Source organism: Parasteatoda tepidariorum, chromosome 2 (genome assembly GCF_982258835.1).
Source record: "Parasteatoda tepidariorum strain Cologne lab strain chromosome 2, Ptep-v5.0, whole genome shotgun sequence".
Classification (NCBI taxonomy): domain Eukaryota; kingdom Metazoa; phylum Arthropoda; class Arachnida; order Araneae; family Theridiidae; genus Parasteatoda; species Parasteatoda tepidariorum.
Window position 1 is genome coordinate 18,954,413 of NC_141756.1, and position 22,578 is coordinate 18,976,990.

At 29.4% G+C, this 22,578-nt stretch overlaps 1 protein-coding gene across 1 annotated transcript; it reads right to left on the reverse strand.

Annotated features, from left to right (window-relative positions):
* Nucleotides 1-1,814: 1,814 nt before the first annotated feature.
* LOC107442775 (sn-1-specific diacylglycerol lipase ABHD11) lies at nt 1,815-22,571 on the reverse strand. The gene is made up of 6 exons (XM_043050315.3): nt 22,244-22,571; nt 16,124-16,277; nt 12,430-12,603; nt 8,732-8,923; nt 4,562-4,761; nt 1,815-2,057 (listed from the first exon to the last, which is right to left on the reverse strand). The coding sequence occupies exons 1-6, from the start codon at nt 22,249-22,251 to the stop codon at nt 1,928-1,930; spliced, it is 858 nt and encodes a 285-aa protein (XP_042906249.2). The 5' UTR covers nt 22,252-22,571; the 3' UTR covers nt 1,815-1,927.
* Nucleotides 22,572-22,578: the final 7 nt, after the last annotated feature.

A 22,578-nucleotide genomic window follows, 5' to 3' on the forward strand; every position in this document is an offset into this window, starting at 1 on the left:
TTTTGCAATATATTTTATCTTCGTAATTACATTTTTTTTACATATTTAAACGTATTTCACTTCGTGATTCGACAAATACAAATAACATAATTTTTTTCTTCCAATTCCTTACTTATGATAGGCTTATTTAATTATCTGATATTAAAAGAATTTTTGCGTATAAACCAATTTTTTTCATTTTTTGAATCCGATTTTAAGAATATCGAAAATTAAAGGATATATGAATGTGTGAATAGTATAATATAAAGGAAACATTATTTTGGCACTGATACAAGGCTTTCTTAGCTCCTATTACTCAACCCCAGTATCAAAAAGCTCTGATATTTATTTGCAGCATCATGCAAAAATTTTAAAATTTGTCTGTAAGTCTTATTTTACTCTTGTATTACTCAAGCACTGTACTTTGTTGGTTCATAAGTTTTTACAGGCAAAACTATTTAATGTTACAATAAATGATAAAATAGCTTCACTATACCAAAAGAAAGACTTTGAAATTAATTAGTTGAAAATTTATTAGTTTGAAATTTATTAATGGAAAGAAGAAAAATTTGGTAACAGGGGAATACAAATGAGAAATATTCCTGATTTCAATTTATTTTAGATGATTGAAATAAATAAACATTAAAATTAATATTTACAAAAAAATGAACCGAACACCAGGTAAACTAATTTAAAACATTAAGTAAGTTTAAAACATTATTTAATTTGGAAATAAAAAGTTCTTTCTGATGAAAAATAATTTCGCATTTCAAACGTTTCTAAAAAATAAACAGGTTGTGGGGAAAACCTACGAAATTTTGCGGCTCGTAGTAGCTTTCGGGATTGTGTAAATGTTGCACATAACTTCTGGGGGGATTAGGGTACATCATCAGGTTTGGGAGTGAGAAGAATACCTGTTTTAGGTGCTATTTTGATCTTTAGTATCATACGAAGAACAGTTCTTAATAGGGGAAGAGCCCCTAGCGGCGTAGGATGACATATCTGGACATGGATGCTCATGCAATTTTAATAATGACAATGTGTTTTAACTCCCCTAGAAGTTTGCCGTCTATTTATGCAACCCCTTGTTATGCATGATGTTTCTGAACTTGTACATTTCGACAATAAATAGACTTTAAATGTCAATAAAAAAAACTGTAGCTTGAAGGGAGAAACTGATTGCTGATTTGAAATCAGAGATGCGAAATTATCTGTTCTGTTTAAAACTGAAGTCTGTTAAAAATTGTCATGCTTCATAAAACAAATGAAATTTTTTTCCCCCAGTTTTATTAATAGCAGCCAAATAAACCCCTTAACGGAGAATTCTGTTTTTTGACTATACAAATAGTTATTTTTCTCTGATCGTCATTTACAATTACTACATTTCTTTATTAAAAGATGTAAGATCAAACCAACAGTTTATTATAATGCAACTTATGGTAATTTCAAAACCCATTGCCTAAATCAAGACGCAAACGAACAATCCTTTACCCCTTCTTCGTCAGAAATTTGATAAATATCCTTTAACTACCTCAATTTATTTTTCTTTACCTCATTTTTTTTTAATTCTGTCAGTTTAACGGTAAAAAAAAATTCAGATAAAGACATCAGTTGATTTGATAAATATTGTAATTCAACTTACTAAAGTTTTATATGAATAAGTGTTAATAAAATAATTTAATATTGCTATACCGTTCAATTTTCATAATAAAAAAACACATATGCTGAGAGTTCATGTTAGTTTCATAGGTGAAAAAAACAATGATGCTATTTGCATCAAAAAGAGGGAAAACTTTTGCACACAAAACACAATAACAATATAGAAGAATGAATTCTTTTCTTTGATAGAATAAATTAACAATATTTATTTAGATAATTATACAATACTTCACTTAATAATAATTTTTTCAAATTAGACCATTATAAATAGATTATTTTAGAATGCTTCTTAAATGAAATTTAAAACGGCATCCATGAATTCTTTTGGCTTTTCATGATGAATATAATGACCTCCAGCAGTCATTTCCACAAACTCAGCATTCGGAAAATGCTGTTTAATGCGATCTTTATCGTTCCCGCTAAAATAAGAAAAATATATTATTACACTATTATTATTCATATTATAATATATAACTATTTAAATTATGCTACCAATATAAGATTGAGGATATAACCATATGAGTTGGGAAAGAGGTTGTATCTCCTTGTGTTAATCTGTTCTCATTTTAGTTAACTAATAAATTTTTTACTAATTATTTTTACTTCATTTTTTATTTAAGATTCCTTTAAACTATATTTTTTTTATTCTTATTAGTTCCCTAAAGAATTTATTGAAGAATTATTATAGAATTATGAGAATTATTGTAGAATTATGAATTATTATATAATATTATATAATTATTTATTATTATATAAGAGAATTATTATATAATATTAAATAATTATTATAGAATTATGAGAATAATTCCCTTGTTTTCTCTGCGTAATTATATAAAGAGTTCTATGTACTTACAGCTTCATACGCAAATAAGGCTTCATACGCATAAGTAAGTAAACTGATAAACAAGCCATACATATCTGGCATGATGCTTATCTTTTCTTAGGCTGATTTTAAATCTGAAAACCGTTTTGCTCTATCACGTCAGATTTTGAAGATATTGACAAAAATTGATTTTCATTTAGCATAGCTTATTAATTAATTTTTTTACCTTCACGTTTTGATTAATTTTTCATGCAATGCCATGCAATATTTATGTCAAGGCCGGCAATGCAGCAGAAAATAAATGGCAGAATCTATAGAATTTAAGTATTTCTGAAGTTTATCTATGAAATGATGCTGAAGTCATTAAAATCAGTAGTAGTCTATTTACTCAGAAACTATAAATCTCATTATGGCGGAGGTTTGTTCTCCGTCAGTAGCCGCCAATATTCGTATAGTGAAAAATAACTTTAAACAGTCTCCAGGAAAGAATATACAAATTGTTTAGTGAAATTTAGATTTTATTAATCATAATTGGTGATGGAGAATGGCCATTTCTTCATCCAAAAAAAGAAATCCCTTAAAAGGAATGAAATCAGAATACCCTCTTATTGAGAGATCATACAGCCAGAATATCATTTCTGACGGTTAAGAATTGAGACTGGGGAGGCCCGTAAGGGCACACTCAGTCTCCACAAATTTGAAATTAAAAGTGAATATATTTATTCCTGACGGACAGAGAAAGTATGGGTAGGAGATCAAAAATTTGCGTATTATCAAAATATAACATAGCCAAAACAAAGCCAACCATCATAACAATACTGGTTTAAAAGAACAGTTTTGCGATCACGAGTTGCCAACAAATTTATAAGAATTATTACAACCATGCAACAGAAACATTTAGCTGTTAGAAATTTAGAAAAAAAAGTTATAAATAGATTTTTGTTTTCGATTAGAGGCGACAGTGAATTAGTAAGTCTGCATTAGTAATGAAATAAAAAAGTATCCGTTACATTGATGTATAAGAAAAGAATAAATATTTTCTTCTCATTTTCAAAGATTAACTCTTTGATTTATTTTAAATGTAGTTTTATTAATAAAATCAGCTTAAGTAATGAAAGATATTTTAAAAGATAGGAAATAAATATGTAATGCCAATTGCGGCATCACACTCATAATTATGTAAATGCCTCTTGGATTCACATCTTCGATTCTTCCACAAAAACCTTGTTTCAGTCCGAGATGAATAAGGTAAAATCAGGGACTAACATAGGACCTTTATATCTATGGGTAAAAGTTTTCCCTAAGATATTTTGCTGTTATAAGGTGAAAGTATTCAACAATGTTAACTGACGAAAGCTGCACCCTTCATCGTGACACACCAAAAGCTCAGCATAAACGCAATTCTACAGCCAAGAGTTACAAGCAAAATACGCCATCAATTAAGGAAGTATTTTCAGTGTATGTCTTTAGTGGGCTCATAAAAACTTGCAAAAACTCAGAATAAGGCAGTTATTCTAGGTGGAAAAATATCGCCAAATTCGAGATTTTTTTTTTAAAAAATTTGTAACCTTTAAATCATTTCAGTTATTTGTACGTTTTAAAGCCCAGACAATTCTTCATGACAAAATGATATATAAAATCATCAATTTGCTTCAAGGCGTTTAAACTGCGGCTTTTTTTTTTAAATTTTTCTTGGCGATAGAGCTATGATAAACAATGTTAAGTAATTATTTAATAAGCACCGATCAATTTGACTCCATTGATTCTATATGGAATATATTTTTTTAAATGGCAGGCACTGAATTTGAATCTTTGCCTATGAAGATGGCGGAATTGTTACTCATTTCGCGTTGCCCAGTGGGCACCTGTGAACCAAAGTCACGGAGGCGAGCAACGTTGCCCACGTCACACCGCCGCAAACCCGTTTATAGGGTGGGCCACATTCACACACCACACACTTACACAACAGAGGACAGCACAAAGAGAGAGAGAAACATCCATGCCCAAAGCGAGATTCGAACTCGCAGCCAATGGCTTCGCAGTCAGGCGCGCTAACCGCTCGGCCACCTGGCCGGCTCTATATGGAACATTTATACTTACACTTGAAATGAAGATTGGTCGCCATAAATAAATAGAGCTGGCCCATTAAAAAGACCTTCCGGGTCTACCAAAATTTTCTCTACATTCTTCGCCAAATCAGACAAATTTTCTAAATTTGCCTTAAATTCGTAACTTCCATCTGGCTTCTTCCTTAGACCGAGCGCAGTTTTATCTAGCTCATCAATTCTATTTTTCTTCACCTGCAAAAACAATTTAGTATATTTAATAAGTGAGGTTTAAGCCAGCTTGGTCATATAATGACAGTTATCGCTGAAATCATGGGCAACATATTTGTTATTTAGAATATTCGTGTGTTTGACCAGCAATTATAGCAAAAGAAGAGTGTTTCTGCCTGAAAAATTAATTCCCGAGATATTTTCGACAATTAGTTTTGTTATGTTATTATGAATGACACCCCCAAGTCTCCACTGCTTCACTGTACTCTCTCCCAGCTTTTTTTTTCAAGACGATTTGAATTGAATATCTTCTAAAACAAATCAAAGAATTACCGATGTAGTTTTCCACGCTGAATCGAATTACACAAGTTTGATATATTCCGAGATAGACTGAGTTTGATTAATAGTTCAGAAATTATGAGCGTTTTACGGAAGAAAAAAAAACAAGTTTCAAAGCATTTTCGCAAAGCTTCATTGTGGGTAAGGGAGATCATGGAGGTTAAATCTCAACAATTAAGCGACTAGATCCGCGATGGCTCAGGGTATAGAGCGTTCGTCTTTCAATGAGGTGAACCGGGTTCGATCCCGGCGATGGTTGGTCGATACGAATTCCGCATCAGGCTTGAACCTATCACAGTGCTGACGTGAAATATCCTCAGTGGTAGACGGATCGTGGGTTAGAGTCCCCTTGTCGTTAGGCTAACCGTGGGAGGTTATCGTGTTCTTTCTCTCCATGTAACGCAAATGCGGGTTAGTTCCATCAGAAAGTCTTCCACGAAGGCAAATTTCTCCCAATATTTGATCCAGGAGTTACCTTGTCCTCTGGATTGGGTTCAAAATTACAAGGCTACGGAGTTGAACATAATTTGACTTAAACCCGAAAATTGGACCGACTGCTCAATGATTGTTATAAAATGAAATAAAATAAAACTAAGCGACTAAGGTATGAGTTTGGTAATACGGTCAACATTGTGTACAGACTATCCTTACGTCCTAGACAAGCAGGTACCCATCGATCTCAAGCTGGGTGGAATTAAAATCTACACGAGGGATCGAACCCTAGTCCTTCACAATGGCTGTTCAGTGCCTTAACCAAATGAGCCATCGCGGCACAAGTTTGTACTTATACTGCTCATGAATGTACAATTGCTATCTAAACATGTGAGACAATGTTTCCTATGTACTTTTTCACTTTATATGAAATGAGAATATAGCCGAGTCAATAGAACGAGTGATTCAAAAGTTTCAATCGTTTTTAGATATTAACAGTAGTATTTTGACGTGACTTATTGACGCTTTTTACTTTGATATCTAGGAGTTATCTAATCTTTGCTGTCTAGGAGTTACCTGTACATTTTTCGGAGAAAATATCTTTATACTGAATTGAACTCGAAAACTTAAACAATAATATTTATATTATCTCGAATTAAATTCGAGATAATACAAATATTATTGTTCAAGTTTTGAAGATTTTCAGAATAATAAGTGCAAATCGAAAATAGTACTTTTTATACGAAAAAAGAAAAAAAAACATTTAAATTATAAAAGTATAATCTATTTTTATTCGTGTTTTACTCATTAGATTAAGCCAGAATAAATAGATAGGAAGCGCTACTGTACTTGTTTGAATAGCAATGTAAGATGCAAAAATAAGAACGAGTGCAAAATAGTACTTTTTTTACTAAAACATCTTATAACTTCTTAATTAAATATCTAATCAATTTCTAATTTATATCCTTCAATTGACCATAAAAACTTACATAGGAAAATAAATTTCATATTTTCAGATAGCTACTAGATTGAAAAGTTAAGATAGCTCATAAGTCATATCAAAAAGTGTACTTTTTATACATAAAAACGCTTGCAACTTTTGAACTATTTGTTCTATTGAATCGTGCATAGTCTCATTCGATTCAACATGAAAAAAAACAATTATGTAACATTGTTGCACCTGTTTAGATGGCAATATTAAATGCGCCAATCGGTACAAAGTGCTTAGTAAAACTCTCATATCACCAAACGCTAAAAATTTAGAATTTTGAACAATATGTTGCAAGTTTTTAGAGCTTTATTTTAAAACTTAAGCTACAATTCATACAAATCTGGATTAAAACAGATCTGTTTGCAGCGAGTGAGCAAATCGAATTTGGATTGGGGAGAAATACGAGGAAGAAAAATGCGATAGCCAAAGTTGGGTCCAGTGCAAGTGGCAAATAGCACTTAATGAAAAACATTTGCTGTTAAATGATCTATCCAAAAGAGTTATTAGTTCTAAAACAAATTTCTACTTGTGTATAGAGCTCAAATAAATAAGTAAATAGAACTTATAATTAATAACTTTTAGTTCTTAACAATCTTAACTTTATATGCTAAGTTTTAGAAAACCTTCTAGAATTCGATGAAGTTAATAGTTATGCTTCAGTTAACTAAAACACAAAGACGGACTCTCTTTGGATAAGAGTACATTACGTTTTGAAATAATTAGATAACGATTCCAACAGTATAATTATACTCCGTTGCAAGTTTAAGAAAAAAGGCAATTGCGGTATGGGATTTAAGTTTCTTCCGCGACTGCATATAGTTCCGTTTTATTTCGATATCAAATAAAGCAAATATGCTTTCAAAACAATTTAAAAGCTTTAATTAGAATTTAAACACGTTAAACAGAAATTTAATTCTTGCTATCTTTTGCTACAAATATCACAGAATTATTAAAAGAAAAGGTTGTAGTTTCGAAGTCTTACTGGAATCCTAGACTTGGCGACATATTTCTATAAATAAGAACATTCATTTCTAGAAAAAAAACAACTATATAACGTTGAGAGAGTATTTGGATTTGACTGGACCACTAAAAATGGCATGTCTTATGCTGACAAATTAAATATGAGATAACTAATTAATAACCTTAATAAATTACCTTAACAAATTAATTAAATATGAGATAAGGAATTTTGACCTTTGTTTCACTGTAGAAGAAAATCGTCTGCAAGAAACAGTATTCATCATTCTTTCATCAGTTTTTTTTAAAACGAGAATAGAAAAACGCATATTTGCTTTGTTACAAGTTTTAGATATCATTTTTACTAATTCTTATTACTTGTTAATTGATTTTTTATTAGTTTCGTTTTCGTTATTCCACATGATTTAGAAAAACACTGTTTTAAGAGTTTGCGGTGTTGACATACGTTTGCGTTGGGAGCTTGGCATCCATTTGGCGTACACTTAGATGCAAACAGGCTCTCTCCATAGGGATAATGGATTTTTCTTAACTTGTAACAGAGTATAGTAGAATTATGTCCTGAGTATTAATCTGTGAAAGGATAGACATTTGAATCTTGCATTAAGAGGGTGTTCGTAAAGATAGTTCCTTTTTTAAAAGAAACTCGCATAGCAAGTGATGTTGTTTTTTTTCTTTCTTTTTTGAAAGAAAATGTAGTTTTACATGAGAGAGTATTTGAAAATAAGAAGCGTTTGTGATATAGTTTTTTAACATTTAAAAAGCTATTCCAATGCCATATTATCTGGGTTCCGAAAAAATTAAAAGTAATGGAGAATTCTTCACATATTTTCATAATCGCCATTAGAATGGAAAAATCTCGCCAATTTAGCGATTCTTTTTTTTAAAAAAAAAGAAAAGAAAGTTTATTAACTCTTAAATAAAGTTCTTTACCGCTCTATTATCCAGATTATGATATCCAGATTATGATTATCCAGATTATGATTATCCAAGATGGTATAGATATTTTAAAACTATAACTTTGATACAAATTTTAGGCATTGATTCTGAGGTTTCATTTCACTATTTTCCTCTGCAAAAGAACTTAGAAAAATACCATTAAAGAATCTATTTATGCCAAGGTTCATTTATTGTTATTAAAAGTTAAATAAACAATCTATGATTCAAAATCTTAATAACTAAAATCTCAAAATGTAATTTTAAAGTCTTTCTGTAGCTTAATAGTAGAATTTTAGGTAAGTTAAATAAATAACTTACCGATTCAGATGGAAGTGCGTCACACACAGTCTTTATGACAATGCTAGCAGCTTCACCTTCATCTGCATCTTTAGGTATCTTCGGCAAAGCTTTTGGAGCAAATGTGGCAAAAGCACTTGTAAAAGCAGCAGCTGAACGATCTAGTTTACTTACTCTCATTTCATCAATAACTATTTTTTCAATTTTATCCGACTGCAAATAAGAAAGGAAATACGATTATGATCAATCAAATGAAAACAATGTTTTTAAATATAGGATCATTAAAATTAACCTGACAGTACTTAGAGGAACGCAGCTTCGAAAGGCGATGAAACTTGTTACAAAGGCAATTGCATGATCAAATTTTCAGGTACTAAGTCTCAGCCTTCATGGGACATGGGGGTGGCCTCAAAAATTCGAATGAGATAACGCAGATTATATTTTTAATTACGAAATCAGACTTAAGAACGCAATTTTTCTGAACAATTTTTTTTCGACGGATTAGGATTTTTGATTTCCAAAATATACGAGGTAGCCACAATCTATAAGATATATGTCTGCAATAGTTTGGTCAGAAAGCGGTCCGAAATTTCGACTCTTGAATGTTATTTTTATTCTCAGCATCTTTCGAGATATCTCGAGACCTTTTCAAGTGATTTGAAAAATTTTTGAAAGTTAATATAAAATCCATTTATCTAAAAATATTTCAATGCAAAAAGTAATTTTTATTACTCGTTTGTTATTCTTTATTATTTTATTTAATAATATTCGGGAAAAAATTTTAATTTTAGAACATGCGAATTTTTACAGCCTTGTGTAATTTTTTATGGAAAAAACCGAAATTTGAATAAAATTGGCTGAATTGTTCCTGAGAAATCAAATTTCAAAAATCTGACTTTTAAAAATTAATTTTTTTTAAGGATTTATTCTGTCGATTATGTTCAAATGTCATATAAAATTATATAAAAATTTGCATATATTAAAATTCAAAATTTGCTCGACTATTATTAAAGAAAATAGTAAAAAATAATAAATAATTCATTAAATTTTTTTTTGTATGGAGTTATCTTTGGATAAACGAATTTTATGATTGTGTGAGAAAATTTTTCGATTCGCTTTACTTATTTTTCATTAATTTCTCATAATATGGTGAATTACGCAAATTATTCTAATTAATTAATTTCTCATGATATGATGAATTATGCAAATTTTTCTAATTAATTAATTTCTCATAATATGGTGAATTATACAAATTTTTCTAATTAATTAATTTCTCATGATATGGTGAATTATGCAAAAAAAGGCCTTAACTTTTGACCCCTCTCTAGACCAAACTATTGAATTTATTGACTACTGATAAGGATTTAAAAAAAAATTTCAAACGCTACTTCTCTTGATCTACTTAGGTGACTCTCTTATTTTCTGCTCCTCTTGAAAGGCATTATATCGTTGAATAACACCACATGATCAACCATTCATGAAACACAAAAATATCAAGAAAAAAAAATTTAGCCTTATATCCAAGATGGCGAGGATAGAGGTTCATAAAAGAGAAAGTTTTAATTTCCTATTTAAAAAAATTTTATACACACTTATTATAAATATTTTTACCTTTTTGTGTTATTTTAAGTAGCAAAAATCTTTTAAAAATCCTCTTTTTAATTCCATGTTAAATTTTGTCATAAAGGAGTACAGTCTGGTCTCTTTAGTACAATAATCCATTACAAATCTTCCATTATAACGACTGATGCATAAACTTCCACTTACTCTTTCATAAACCATTCGTTAATTAAATGTTCATTAGAACCTCCACCCTGAACAGTTCACTTTAATATCGCAGCAAAATTTAGTAATTTAAATTTTTTTTAAAAAATCATATGTCTTGTTTAAATTGTCATTTTTTTGTTGTTAACCCACATGAAATGTTAAACACTTTAAATCCTCTTTGAATGAAAAATAGTGGAATGGTCAACTAAATCCTTATCCCAAGTCCCAGATGGTCGTAATTTTTGATCTGTCCGAATCTGTGTAGTTTTCTTTCAACGCTGACAATAAATTTATCAATCATACTTTTCTTGTTTGAAAATTCATAGCACTTTTTCTGTCATATAAGCCTCTTTATGTGATTCGTGACTCGTAGTCATCCTGACTTATATTATCATTGCAAAATGGTAACCACGAACCTGCATATTATTTTCTAACTATTTTTCGCATACGAAGTATTATTAAAGGAAACTTCTACGTTAATTTAAAAAAAATAGTTGATTTGCTACAAATTTTTCCAATGGTTAATCAAATTGTTAAAGTATCGCTTTCTTAAAATTTATTCTTAAACTTGGTAAAATAGTTTTTAGTTATGAGTTACTAATTACGGTATTTTTGTGAACTCATAATCATACATTTTAATGTCTCGCGATCTCACATTTTAATGTCTGTTTTCAACTGGATCACCGTATATTAAATTAGTTAAATGACTTGTTAATTTGAATTGTCTAACTTATTTAGCTTTTCTAATTTAGAAATTTGTAATTTTTTTTAAAAGGAAAACATTTTAAGCATTTTCAATTATTTAAGAAATATATTGTGAAAATACATATATTGTAAAACTATGATTGTCTATACTCAAAGGAAATTGGCAGCATACTAAAGCATTAGAACTCAAGGAAAAAGATACAATTCATGAATTTTTTCTAATTCTTATATATGTCATGGTATGTTTGCTTGTAAATTAAGTGGTCTGGAGGGGTTTTTCTTAACAAAATTTCCCTTTTTTTGAGAAAAAAATAATAAATTTTACGATTTGTTTTATTTTAGCATATTAACACAAAGATGATGATCAAAAAACTTCTAAAGTTACCACAAAATTATAGAAACTCAGTCACCTTATACTAATCATTACACACACACATGAACTATAATTATCTGCTGATTCAAATATTCCGTTTAAATTTATTTATACTAAGTTTTGCCTTTAAATTAATTTTACTCAATTCAAAATTTTTCAACTGGCACGATTAATTGCTCTATTTTTAACAAGTCTTTTAACTTAAAACTTGGAAATTGGTTTGATAATGTCGTGTTTGAATATTGGAAATTGATAAATATTTTAAATATTAAACATGTGTATTGATTAATAGCTTAGATACTTTCTTTTGCTAAAATAAGTTTTTTTTAATAAAAATTCCTAATAGCGCTTTTTTTAGTTTAAAAATTTAAAAAATATTTTTCTATATTTTAATTTCTTTAAGCTGGAATGGTTTCAAAAAGTGTACATTTGGCTGCCTCTAAAAGATTTTTTTTTTCAAAAAATCATTTCACGCTTTTTATGCTGCGTGCTAAACTTATAAATATTTTTTTTCAAATTTAAACTTAAAATTAAATTATAATAGCTTTTAGCAATGTTTTACGAAAGTCGTGTTTACATTTCAATAATTTCTGTTCTCACGAATGAGTGGTGCCGCCATCTATCTGTGGGGTTCTGAACCAAGACATACTTTCACCCTTGCGGTGCCTCTAAGAAAACGAAAGGCGCACACTTTTAACTTAATAGACAAACTTAATGGCTGGTCAGCTTGGCATGCCCAAGTGTCATTAGAAACAGCAATAAGATTCTTCACGGTTGTGACCACCCTATTATAATTACATTTCTTGATTTAAACTTTAATATAAATCGTTTAATCTTAAATATGCAGTGTTTTGAGACAAAAGGAAATTGTTACATTTTCCAGAGCTGCTAGGATAGCGGCAATAGCACCAACGCTGTGGCCCAAGATGGTTGCCTTAGGGCAGTTGACAGTTTCCATGAAATGCAACAAATCTTTTTTTAGTATCACCAAGTCAAAATCGTCACTCCATTCTGTATCTCCGTGGTTTCTTAAATCAACATTGTAAACCTGTGTGATAAAAAAAAATCATTATATTTCATTGATAATCGAAAATTATTTAAAACTGTTCTTCGAATCTCTGTCGCTAAGGAAAAAAAAATGCCATAGTTTTAGTACCTTAACTTAAAGCAATGCTATGATTTTAAACTATACATGCAATCTGGCAGTGAAGAATTGTCTGAGCTTTAGAACAAACAAACAACTTAAGTATTTAAAAAGTTATTAAACTTTTTTTAAAAAATTACCAATTTGGTGACATTTTTCTATCTAGATGAAAAATATCAAAATCACTGTTTAATTATCAGTCTTGACAAATTTTTATGTGCTCAGATTAGGCAGCATTGGAGTAAGTTTTGAAATATTAAATAATTAGACCACGAACGCTTTTCATTTTCACAAAAATTTTCTCCATTTTGACGTTTTACGACATTTTCAAACTAAGCGTAGATAGTGCTAGCCTTAGATAGGATGAACTTCACATGAGTAACAGTCATGAGTAACAGTAGTTAACTTACAGCTGTTATAAAAATAACACATTAATCACAAACAGCATCATTTTATATAACAATGGAGCCTTAAAAAAACAGCTCTTTAAACAACATTTACACAACTAGACTTAGTGCTTTAATTTTAAAAAAAAACTGATTCTAACACAAGCGTGACATAATAATTTAGATTTAAAATAAATGTTAACGATTCATTCTTTCATTTGTTTCTTTCAGTTAAATTTCCGTGTGAGCCGGGTTCGAATCCCAGCTGTGGCTGGTCAGTACGAATTGCGCATCCGGCTTGCACCGACTACAGAGTTGACGTAAATTATCCTCAGTGGTAGACGAATCATCGGTTAGAGTTCCCTTGCCGTCTGTCTAACCGTGAGAGGCTTTCGTGGTTTTCCTCTCGATGTAAAGTGAATGCAGGCCAGTTCCATCCAAAAAGTCCTCCATGGAGGCATGTTTCTCCAAATACTTGATCCGGGCTAGATTGGATTAAATAAATAAAATGAAAAAAAATATGTTTTTTCATTTTATTTATTTTCTGTTTTTACATGTTACTTATTTTTACTTTTTGTGATCTATTTTATTTGTTGCTATTTTTATAAAAAAAAATTTTGAGTGCTCCTCACACTATTGTATTAATATATTTTGCTTCGGCTTTATTGATACAATATCAAAAAGCACTCTGTTTTGCGAATATAATCGTGTGGGCTGAAGAAAAGATTATATCTTTTTTTACGGTTTTTTAAATAAAATGTCATCCATTTTTTTTCTTTTTCTTGAACTGCTGTTTGTTACTTTTTTACTTATTATTTCCCCCCCCCCTTTTATTTTTCTTCATATGTCTATTATTTTTCTTCGTTTTATTCTTCATTTTGAACATATCTAATGAGTTCTGTTTACTTGCAGCTTAAGCGCATTAAATGAAACTTATTGTTTTTCTTACTTTCTTCGTGTTTTCTTGTATTTATTTATTTATATATATATATATATATATATATATATATATATATATATATATATATATATATATATATATATATATATATATATATATATATATATATATATATATATATATATATATATATATATATATATATATATATATATATATATATATAGTTAGTTTGTTTGCTGAGAGACGGGTTTAACGAACAGGCCCTATATCAAACGCTTTCTAAAATAAAGATAAAAAGAACATATTAATTACGTCATATGATCTCCGTTCATCTATCGTTCAAGGCTCAATATCATTGTTCTAAAAGTCATAAATTATAATTTAATTCGGCAATTATATTTTTTCTAAAGAAAAGTTCTATATGAAAAGTTGTCATGTTTTAACACCAGATGTAGACACTACCGACTACTCTTCAAGTTTTCATTCATGTTTGTTCCTAACCTTCCATTTTCAACTATTTTCTTATTCGATAGATGGAGCTACTGAGGTATTTTATGATTCCCATTTACTTTTTGACTGATTCAGTTTTTATTGCTTTTATTTACAGTTTACTCAGCTTATTTATAAGCGTTTTTCACTGTTTTGCTTTGTTTCGTAATTTTGATGAAATGGAATTTTTGATTCAATTTTCCGTATTTGATTTCTGAATCTGATGTTGCTCCCATACAGCATCAAAACTTGTATGCAATATAAAATGGTTATATGGGTTTTTAAACAAGACAGTTCGGACCAAAAAATTTCTTCAAAATTTAAAGTCTTCAAAATAGTCTAAATTTTATTTTGTATACTTCCTTAGTTACATTTATTAATATCTTACAGGCAGCAGTGTAGTTTATCGACATTTACTCGAGAAAAAAAATGAAATAGAAATTCACAAAATCTTGAATGCCAAGAAAATGACATAAGAAGTTTAAAAAACAGTTTACTTAGTTTAAAAAACAGTCATTTTAAGTTAATAGTAAGTAACTCAACTTAAACCTTTATGTTAGATAGACCATAAATTACTTAAATTAATTCTTTTCATCCACTGTGGAAAGAATCAAATTTTTTTGTTGTTGCTTATATGTACAGAATAAAATTGTGTATAACATTCATTCATTAAATAAATAAATAGCTTTGATTACATCCAACCATATTACAATAATACATAAGCTTGGTATTAGGTTAATATTTGCTTTTCCTCCTTACAGTATTGGCAGTTAAAAAAATTTTGGTAACACTTCAATGTCCTGAATTCATAAGCCAGGATAATGACAAATTCGCCATTTTATAGCATATAACTTTACTTTAATTTAATATTTTGTCCTAACACGTTTACATTCTGCAGAAAACACCAGGATTTCTTAAAATAACTCAGATAAATCTATGTAGTTTATGTAATTAATGATTTCAAGAAGCCTGGAAAATGACAACACAAAAACCTACTCATCTCGAAAAATTTTTTGAAATAGATTTTGAACCAGAAAATTGGTTCTTTATTCATGCAACAAGACATGTTCATATGGGAGGGTATCTAATCAATCTATTAACATAAGATATTGATTGCTGGCTCTATCTATTTTGGTTATAAGCCACTAAATAAAAGTAGCCAGGAAAATGACAGATTTTCTTGGGACAAACAAATTATTGAGTGAAAAAATTATTTTAAACGAAGTTTTCGTAAATAATACCCTCTGCGTATATTCTAGAAATGCTTACACCGGTTGAGATAAAAAAATTAGAAATTGAAAAATTTATGGGAAGTTTTGAAGCTAGTTATTATAGGAAACATTGTTTGGGACATGCCGGGAAAATGACATTGTGAAGTTCAATAAAATTTTTTAACTATACAAAAGAGAAAGAGTCAATGCTAGTGCAAAGTCATTTTAAAATGCTAACAGCAATGCAATTGGTTAATTTTTTGAAAAAAAAAGTTCTTTTAGTATTATAGTATTAGATCCTGGAGCAAGGGACAGTGAATTATCATATTTCGTGAGAATCACCCATATATATATATTTTTTGTGAGTTTTAACATTCGCTTTTATTAGTATGCTACTTCTATACTACCTAACAAATGTATAACAGAAAACTTACTTTTCTCTTTGTCTTGTTAGCAACTTGTTGGGGCATATCCTTCCACGTTTCTTTTGATGCAATGACACCGTGAAGAAAGATGACAGGCGGTAAAGAGGAATCTGCACCACCATCAGGTTCATGTATGTCGTAAGCATGCTTCACTGGCTTATAACTGGAAATTAAAATATTGTATTTACAGCCTTATCCATTTTATTTTATTTTATAACCGTCGTTGAACAGTCCACTCAATTTTATGGGCTCACGACTACTACTGTTCAACTCCGTAGCCTTGTAATTTTGAACCCAATCCAGGAAACAAGGGAACTCCTGGATCGAGAATAAGGAGAAATTTGCTTTCGTGGAAGACTTTTTGGTAGAGCTAACCCGCACTTACGATACATGGAGAGGAAGACCACGAGAAACTCCCACGATTAGCCTGACGGCAAGGGGACTCTAACCCATGATCCGTCAACCAATGAGGATATTTCACGTCAGTACTGTGGTCAGTGGAAGCCGGATGCGGAGTTCGTATCAACTGGGATTCGAGCCTTATCCATTATCAGAGACATATTATAGAAGAGAAAGTGATGCACCATTGCTACACATCTGGGAGTTTTCGCCTTCTAAAACTGTAGCGCCACGATAGTTTTTGTGATTTTCTCCCATTCCTAATTCCCATTCACGTATTTTCAAAAGTGTATATTTTCTGAAAATGCCAAATTAACTGCTATTTTTTTTTCCAAATGAAAGTAAATGATGAGCATTTACTTTTTATAAGCATCACAAGATGACTGCGCCAGTTATAGCTAATACTTCTTAAAAGTTTTTTACTCATTGAAATCAAGGATATCGATTTACTATATTATAAAATTGTTTTTTTTTTAATAAAGTGTGCTCTCTTTCCTCTCTTCTACCATGAAAGAATGTAAACACTAATTTAATGTCTCTTAAATTTGGAAAAAAAAAAGAGTTTCGCACATTTTATTCTTTACAGATATCGTGAAAAATTTCTATTATTATCATTGTAATTAGACAGAAGCATCATAAGGAGAAGGCAAGCTCATTTTAAATTTTATATCCGTTTGCCTTTTATTTTCTCCCCTTTGTCCATGATATACGATAAATAGGTAATTCTGAGAAAACGCGAAACTTTCGAAAAAAATTTAATGTGTGTTTTTAACTACTGAACTTCATATTTGGGACTCACGTATGATAATTTTATTCCTGAGAGTAAAAAAATTGGTTTTACCTGTAACTTCAATATTAAATGTGATTCAAGAACTGTAACATAACAAGATTGCTTCAATATGCTTAAGATATGGTTAAGACACTAAACAGTCATTAAATATAACTATTGACTGTAATTCTTTGTCTTTTCTATTCAAAAATCTATTCATATACTAGTATATTACGCTAGTTTTTTTTACCTGCTTGTGAAAAGCTAATATGAATATAGTTTTTATAAACTTTTACTTGAAACTACCTGAAATATCAGTTTTGTAGATTATTAATAAAATATAAGTTTCCATCTCTTCTTTTAAGTTTTTTGTTTAACTTTAGTTGAATCTGCACATTTATGATTTTATGTATATCTGTGCATTTATGGCTGTCGATCGGTATATTTATGACTTTCATGTTTGGCATTGAATATAAATTTAATTCTCGCATTCCTATCGTCGAATATTTAATAATAATATGTTTGAGCTCTACTTTATGAGTTGAAGCCAATATTAAAACATTAAACTAGCAACATTTCATGGTTTTGTCTAAAAAAGAAATTGTTTTATCTATAATAATTTGAGAACTTCCTTAGGAATTGAAACTAATATCAAAATCTTAAACTAGCAATATTTTATGGTTTTGTCTAACAAGGAAATTGTTTTATTTATAAATATCGTATTTTATGATTTTCCGGATGTCTAAAAAAGGGAAGTGTAACATAAGTAAAATGAGTTAGTAGCAGTGATTTGCTAGGAAACTTCTTTATGTGCCTATACCTATATTTCTTAATATACTTTTAAGCTATTGAAAACAGACATAAATGATTAATTTTATTTTTAAAAAGAATAATTTCTATGTAAAATGATGCTTTTAATGTAGGATATTTTATAAGTTATTACTAAGCATATTAAATCAAAATTCATACAACGATTTAAATTACACTTAAAATTTTTCATAACACGTAATTACGACGATTAATTTCAGACATACCATCCCCCTGAATCAACTTTTACCCCTCATTTGATTTGGAATTTATAATGTATTTAGATATTTATCTAAAAGGACCACTATTTTTTCGACGTTGTTTAATATTGTTGCTGCATTATGCGAAACAACATTATTTTTTTTCTTATTCTTTCATTATGTCCATGCTCTGATTTCCTTGTTTTATTAATACTAATAATTCTCTGTTTTATCAATACTCTGTTTTAATAATACCGTGCCATCTTAATCATCTGTTAGTATTTTTTTTTCCAATACTTTATGCAAACTTCACGAGATTATTAAATACATATCTAATTATTTAACAGAACTAAATATTTAGTTATTCAACTTTGCCTCGTATTTGCTAACTATATAATTTGGTTTTATTCCTGGAAAATAAGTATTTGGTTATCCAATGAGCCAAGTCGAATAGCAAAGAGAAAATATATGTTTGTTAACATTTTGTGATTGGCTAGAATAGCAATTGCACTTTAAGTTTTTTTTTTTTTTTTTTTAGTTAAAACATCTGATATACGAGGGGCAAATATAAATTTTTGCAGAACCACATTTCTTTTGTTTTCTACATGGCAAGTACACACAACGCAGTTGTAGTGGAATCTATTCTATTTTTTTGTTAAATAATCAATGAAGTTCATCTTATTTAAGAAAGTAGAAACCGAGACATTTCGCTTGTTTAAATAATTGTTTTACCAGCCGTTCTCATATTAGTTTCATTGAAATTTATTTGATATTTATTGATTTTGTCTATTGTTATAAGAAATACAATGTGAATAATATAATTAAATTTAAACATCTAATATATATAATTCTCTTACGTGGCTCCCAAATTTTGGCTGTATTTCTTTTCCGCCGGTGGCAACGTTTGCTTTGTTTTGAAAACACCAAAGTATTCTGCCTTTTAATGATGTGTTTCTGATCTAATATATATAATTCTCTTACGTGGCTCCCAAATTTTGACTGAATAACTTTGTACAACTAAATAAGATTCTTTTCACAACAGTTAAATATTTACTTTATTTTCTTCATTCATAGAGAAAACAGTCGGCAAAGAATTCTGTTAGGTTAGAAAACATTTCACTAATAAAATAACGAATTCTAAAAGAAATAAAAATAAACAACTTAAAAAATAAAAATGCTGTTGCCAGCTATAGAATTTTTTGAAAGTTAACTTAGCAACATAAATCAAAATGACATAGAAGCGCAATTAGATCAAAATTATGATACCTGAGCGCTTGACGTAACAAATCCTTCAATTCTAAAAGTGTTGTATCGCCAAATGCCCAAATTAACAATTGTGTTCTTAAAGAAATTCTATAAAAAGTTTTAAATAAACAACCTACTTCTACAACTGCTTCTTGAAGAACTTGGCTCATTGATTAAAAATATTGTTTTAATTTTACAGCACTAACTTTACTTCTACTTTCATTATTGCTATGACCCTCTTTCATTACATTTTACAACTTCATGCTAAATTTGAAGACTTTAAGTTGTTTTGTGGTTGAATACTGACATTTAGAAATGTGTACATAAAAAAAATAATATTTAGAGCAGGGGTTTCCAACTTACATGAGGATGGGGGCTACAATTAAAAACAAAAATCAGATGGCAGGCCGCAACTTTATCAACATTTTATGTAGGATGCTTTTATATTTGAAGGAACATTAAATATTACTGTCAGATTTTTACCAAGTTGCACAAAACAAAAATATTGAATTACAAATTAAAGTAAGATGTAGATTTTTAAAAATATTTAATCGCACATAAAAATATTCGGGCTACAATAACTTTAATGTGCACCTATGTATTAAACAATTAACGTGCAACAGATATCTAATTGTTAAGATATAAAACATTTTAAAAGGTTGGTATTAAAACTTACATAGTAGCACACAAAATGTTCAATGATAAAATGGAGGTTTTTCTGCTGCAAAAACCAGAAAATAGATAATTACATTTTAAATTCAAAATTTGCAAATGTTTGTGTAAATATTTTCGTCCAAAATGAGTGGTTTCAAAAAGTTTAATCGGAGAATTTCTTCGAGAAAATTTCTGATACACATACGCTAAGTTATATTCACAAAAACGCGACTATTTTTGTATTTGAATAAATATTTTCTTGGATGTAAAGCCTGAGAAATAAAATTTTTTGCTCCGTTGGTAAGTTAAATTTCACAGAAACGAAGAAATTAGGTTTTTATTAACGAGAAAAGCATTTTAAACCCATATAAAGTTTTTACGAAAATTGTCCTCAAAAAATAACAACTAATATATTTTAGTTCGTGGGCCACAAAAAAAGGCTTTGAGGGCCGGATGCGGCCCCGGGATAAATACTGTATAATAACTGACAAATACTATATTATAATTTTAACTTTAGGTATATATGGTTCCAAATTGGTACCTTGGGTAGCGTTTATCACCTACTAACACAAAACTGTTAGAATTCTCTCTCTAAAATTATGGTAAAATAATCGGTAGCAGTCTGTTCATCCAAAAAACCGTAAAGTTCACGGTATAGAACATTTTTTACCTTCACGGTTTTAAAATCGCTTACAACTTGTATGGCTTCAAAATTGTTAAAAAGACTGGACATGGCAGATAGTTTAGAAGTTTTGCGGTGCTGCCAGCTGTTCGTGAATGAGAGTAACGTATTTTGATATCCCAAGGTCACAAATTAGGGTGTGCAGGATACTGATAACTCTTCATGTGTGTAATTGATTGGAGGAAATTTTGAGGTGTCAACGCTGGGATTCGAACCCCCGTTCTGTCGGACATGAGATTGACAGATCAGACCTCTCAGCTATAATGTGTAGCCCAGCTGCAAGGAACTAAGTGACATCATTAGGTGGGAAGTAGTTGGTGCGATAAAAATCTGATTGTTTAATCGTATTAGGAGAAAGTAGTAAATAACCGTTTTTTCTCACAAATTCCAGTTTGAATATCATCTTATTTATGATTATTTGACTGTTTTGTTTGAATATGGGGAAATAACAATTGAATAAAATGTTATTGAACCATTTTTCCAAGGAATTTCCAACAGTGTCGTACCTAATTACACCATAAAATAAGTATCGGTGGTATCAATAATAGTTTAGCGAATTTATTATGCTTCTCTTAATTTATGTTTATTTCAGATATATGAAGAAGGTAAGTGTTAAAAATACAAACTTTAAATTGAAATGTCTTGCGATGCATAAAATGTGTACATTGAATGACAAAAAATTATAATTGATTATCCTAATGCTTGTTAAAACACATTACGGTTTTCATGTTTCATTTAATTGAATTTTGGAATCGAAGTGCAGTAGAGAAAGTAGATGAAAAACAAGCAATATATATGTATATATATATATAAATAACCATTAACATGGAATAGCATACTAAATATCACCTTTTGAAAAACGCTACAGGAAATAGTAAAAAGAGAAAAATACTACAAATAAATTAAAGAAAATGTACTGCCATAAGTGGCAGCTTTGTGAGGGGGCATTACCATGCACCCAGTGCGGGAGCAGTTTCAGCGGTTGGCTGTAAATTGCCGCAAACAGCCAAACCAATAACCGCCCCTAGAGAAGCAAGCAAATTGAAACCAACAACTTTGTTGGCACACATGTTATATCTATCTATCTAACTATTGATATATATATATATATATATATATATATATATATATATATATATATATATATATATATATATATATATATATATATATATATATATATATATATATATATATATATATATATATATATATATATATATATATATATATATATATATATATATTTATATATATATATATATATATATATATTGATAGATAGATAGATATTAGTAGTATGTAAAGAAGTAAGTTTAGAGAGCATGAAAAATTTTTTAATATGAAAAAAGAGATAAAATAGAGTTTCTTACTTAGACATAATAAATTTGGATAATGAAACTTTTTCCAATCTCTAAAGAACGAAATATGGAAGATAAATCTTCGTTGAAATTCAAATACTTTTAATATTAATCAGTTATGTCTGCTCGGTATATTCCTTTTACGAAAACACAGTTGTAGTTTTGTGAAATGAAAATAAGAAATGCCACGGCAGCAGTGCAGAAGCAGAATAAACAAAAAAATAAAGAACAATATTTATTATCATTTAATGGTTAAAAATAAAATTATTGCTCTTTTAGATGGAAAAAAGAAATTGATAATTTCCTTGTGCTGGTTAATAGTACACAGAAGAGAATTTACTGAAATT

Bases quoted from the DNA above. Each gene is read 5' to 3' on its own strand.
- LOC107442775 (XM_043050315.3), bottom strand. The intron at 12,604-16,123 runs GTAAGTTTTCTG...TTTATCACACAG, and splicing joins CTAACAAGACAAAGAGAAAA to GTTTACAATGTTGATTTAAG. The intron at 8,924-12,429 runs GTAACAATTTCC...TCTTATTTGCAG, and splicing joins TCCTAGCAGCTCTGGAAAAT to TCGGATAAAATTGAAAAAAT.